The following is a 4,108-nucleotide window of genomic DNA, read 5'->3' as shown; positions in this document are numbered from 1 at the left end:
TTTCTCGATCAGGCCCACAGCTAAGTTGGAATGCTATCCCAAGAGGTGCGGCCCACGGCCCATATATAGCTCATGCCTGTCACATCACTGCCCAACAGTCTCATCACGATAAATAGTAAATACTGACAAAACAACTTGTCATCCGTCGCCTGCCCGACCAAACCCCACGGTCTCTCCAAAGCGAGTTGAGAACTCTTCATGTTGGTTATATCTGTCACCAATCTCCTTTGTCGAGGACAAATATCTTTGGCCTCGGTCTCGGTCAAATGTGACGGCCCTGTTTGGTCGGGGTCCACTTCACCAAACGCATCAATAAGTTGAGCATTATCGCTCGTAAAACGAGGTGATAACACCCAGCTATGAAGGTTGTTTCACAGCGTTGATTGTTTTTTGGCGTGGGACTCATGCGGTCCTATACGAAAAAGCAACAAACTTTTTTTAAAAACAGATGTGGATCTCGTGTGTTTTTATTTACTATTTACATAAAGTTTATATTTTAAAACATATTTAATATAAAATTAAAGTTTGTACATCTAAAATTGTATATATTATTTATATGTAATAAATAATATATAAATTGGTTTATTTGTACTTTTAGAAAATTTAATTTAATTTCAAAAATAATTATAATTAAAAATGCAAACAATTATATTTTACATTGTATTATACATTTAAATATTGTATATTTATATTATAAGTTTAAATATAAAAATTTATATGTAATTTAAATATTCTATATAGTATAAATATATTTAAATAAAACAATTAAAAAACAAATAAAATATATTTTGCACAATTTAACTGCTAACCACAATTAACAACTTTGTCAAATACCTCAGAGCTTATTTCACATATGTAAATTCAACTTTTTTTTCACAACTTAACAGCTAGCGTTGAAAATTAATACAACCGCTCTGCCAAACACACATGTTGAACAGATCATATATATGCTTCGACTTGTATTACCATTCCATCAACCACCTCGGAACTCGCACATGTCCAATCACTTGTAAGACATTAATTCCATGCGTGCTTTCATGACGTCTTCTGACAATCGTTCCTAACACCAAGAGTAAGTGAGATCTTCCTCGATTCGTAGTTGGGGGATACCTTCTATAAAAATCAACTCCCTTTTCTCGGGAAAGGATAGGGGAGGAAAAAGAGGACATAGAGAAAATATTCTCTCTGATAGCCAAGCTCAATTTCTTTCGCCGTGCTTTCTACCGTAGTCATCTTGCATCCAATCACGTTATTTACCAAACATTCAATCGTACTATCTTAACCATCAGAGCTCTTTTGGCCGATATCCCTGGTCAAAGTACTTGTGACTCTCTTTCTTTAGAATCCACAAAAGGAGTTTTTTTCCAAAATAGCACTCATGGATATAATATTTTCCAATATAACACTGGAATGAAATTATTTCCCAATATAGCACTACACGCCATTGTGAATGGCGTGTTCTTTTTAAAATTTTGACGATCACGCCATCAGAGATGGCGTGATCAATTTTGCAGAATGAACAAAATATATTAATATGTAATTAATATATTTGTAATATATTTTGTTCATTCACGCCACTCCAACTGGTGTGAATGAACAAAATTACAAACACACACGTCTAAAAAATATCAAACCAACCTGTCACAAATACAAAACAACAATTCATATCCAGCAAAATACATACATATACTAATCCTTTGATCTAAAATAAACAAACCATCATCATAACACAGTAAAAATAAACACATAAATTGTCATATGATTCAAGTAAAGACAAATATCATATAGTCTTGTGCCTACTCCATGAGGCGGGAGTAGTGGATGGACCAACCTCATCATGCGTCAACTGGGATGGATGCATAGTAAAGTCAGTTGCATGGGGAATGTGACCACGTCGGTGTGATGGACCTCCAGGATATCTACCCTCATGGTGGGGTGTAGCTTCAACATCATGGCTTATAGCCTCTTCAAATCGATGTCCCTCACCAACCTCGTCTAGAATGTCACGGCAATTGCCCAACCAATTATTTGCAATGGCAACAGTAGAATCATTAATTGCATCACGCATTGCAGCAACAACTTTTTTTGCTCCCTCCAATGCCAAAGCAGCCTGCGTTAAGGTTTATTACATTACAATATAATTTAAGTTACATAAAAAGAAAATGAAAATGTTTGCGTATTTACCACTCGTCGTAGCCGACTCCCCCATGGCGCATACTCCAAATCTGTTTGTGGCCTATCTATAGATGGAGCACTAATAACCCGTCGGGTGATAGAGTAATACCAGTGCATATGCTCGTCAACGCTCCTGCGAGGGAATCGCTCCTGTGCGATATGAGATAGTCTATCATCCCAATATGCCAACCATGTAGCGTTCTTGACCACCCAATCAACATTATCCTTCCCTCTCCTATTCAGATCATGTAAACTTTCGTTTGTATCCACGGGAGTCGGTATATGCTGTGATATACCAAATTGTCTCATAACACGATCTGGAAATTGGAACTCCACAATCTCAAAGCAAATCAATGGCACTACAGCTCTCCATATTCTATTACCATTAATACATATTACTAGTGCATCTGCCAATCTCCCAGCTGTATAAGGCATCCACTGTACCTGATTCGGTTCTTGCTGATCCAGCTCATCTCTAGCAAATAGAAGGACTTGCCTTGGATTTCTTCTATATGTACGTCTTCCACGCCAATAGTAATTTGCAGACATTAGAAAAAAATAAATATTATTTAGTTTATAAGCATAAATATATACAAATAAATTTATGCAAATTACCTAACACCAAGTAGACGGGGTGGCTCGTCTGGACCAAATGTAGGTGGAGCCCCTGTATGCATCTGTGGCCGACATACGTGCAACCTCTCCCATGACCATAACTAAAAAAAATTTATTATAAAATTTAAAAAAAACATATATATCTTCAAACATGACAATGTAATGGTATTGTAAGCATTATAGATTTTAAGCGGTATAAAAAATATTATATTTAATGTTACCTGAAGTAATATGATACAACCACCTATCGTACGAGTAGTACTCATACATCCTCTGCACAAGTTGTGATATAAGCATGCAAGTACTGCTCCTCCCCAACTATACGAACTAGTCTCCTGAAGGTTTGATAGAAGCGGTAGAAAAATGAGTGGAATACTATCACCCCTAGTCGATGGGAAAAGAATGCTCCCCAATATTGCTAAGATATAAGCCCTGGCATACTGTTGCAGAACAACCTCAGGTGCATCCTCTGCTGGAGGATTGTGTTCACCAAAGTTCACCACCAACCAGGATAACAATAAAGAAGCCCCATCCTGTTCTTCATTCGTCGCCACTCTACCAAGTAATTGCATCATCACATCATCCCAATCATATATACTGCTACCAGTGATAGCTGGTCCATCGACCCTCAAACCCAATAAAACTGCAACATCCTCTAGTGTTATAGTCATCTCTCCAATACGGAAGTGAAAGGTATGGGTTTCACGTCTCTATCTCTCAACTAATGCAGTTAGTAATCCATTATCAAGTTTGATGTTACCTATCTGGGTGATACCATAGAAACCTGCCTGGGCCTAAATCTGAGTGGCCCTCCTGTAATCTATTGATTACATACATTTTTTAGCTTAAACTATGTAATATTTTAGAAATAAATTTTTTTATATATTGTTTACCTACCTGTCGACGCCACACGTCTTCCAAACGATGGTTTGCCTGCATGTGAAGAACAGATTGATCATCTTGTCCAGGATGAGCCTCCCTCGTAACGCGGACACCAGGTACTCTAGCATGTCTCGATGATCCTCCACCCCGTGTCCGCGCCATCCGTCAACTCCTTGAACCTACACGTATAAATATGTTCATAAGAACGAAACATAATCAATATATATGAAAGACATAAAATGTGCATTTTAACATAAATACAAAAACACTTTACTTTGTCCCCTTTTTTTGTGGAATTGTTTGTTATGTCCTCGTTGTCCACACACGCTACATTTTGTTTGTAGTATGACCTTCCCGCACATCCATATCATTCCTAAGCCTAGTTGACTTGGGACGACCTTCCCTTTTCCTTCGTTGTGCAGGATCAGCGACAACC

At 37.6% G+C, this 4,108-nt stretch overlaps 1 protein-coding gene across 1 annotated transcript; it reads right to left on the bottom strand.

Annotated features, from left to right (window-relative positions):
* Window positions 1-1,661: 1,661 nt before the first annotated feature.
* Window positions 1,662-3,589, bottom strand: LOC119987652 (serine/threonine-protein phosphatase 7 long form homolog). The gene is made up of 4 exons (XM_038832567.1): window positions 3,012-3,589; window positions 2,791-2,891; window positions 2,185-2,695; window positions 1,662-2,110 (listed from the first exon to the last, which is right to left on the bottom strand). Exons 1-4 carry the CDS (start codon window positions 3,459-3,461, stop codon window positions 1,781-1,783), a joined length of 1,392 nt encoding a protein of 463 aa, XP_038688495.1. The 5' UTR covers window positions 3,462-3,589; the 3' UTR covers window positions 1,662-1,780.
* Window positions 3,590-4,108: the final 519 nt, after the last annotated feature.

This window comes from Tripterygium wilfordii, chromosome 21 (genome assembly GCF_013401445.1).
Source record: "Tripterygium wilfordii isolate XIE 37 chromosome 21, ASM1340144v1, whole genome shotgun sequence".
Lineage (NCBI taxonomy): Eukaryota > Viridiplantae > Streptophyta > Magnoliopsida > Celastrales > Celastraceae > Tripterygium > Tripterygium wilfordii.
Note: the sequence above shows the minus strand (reverse complement) of the source record. Positions and strands in the feature narration are given on the sequence as shown.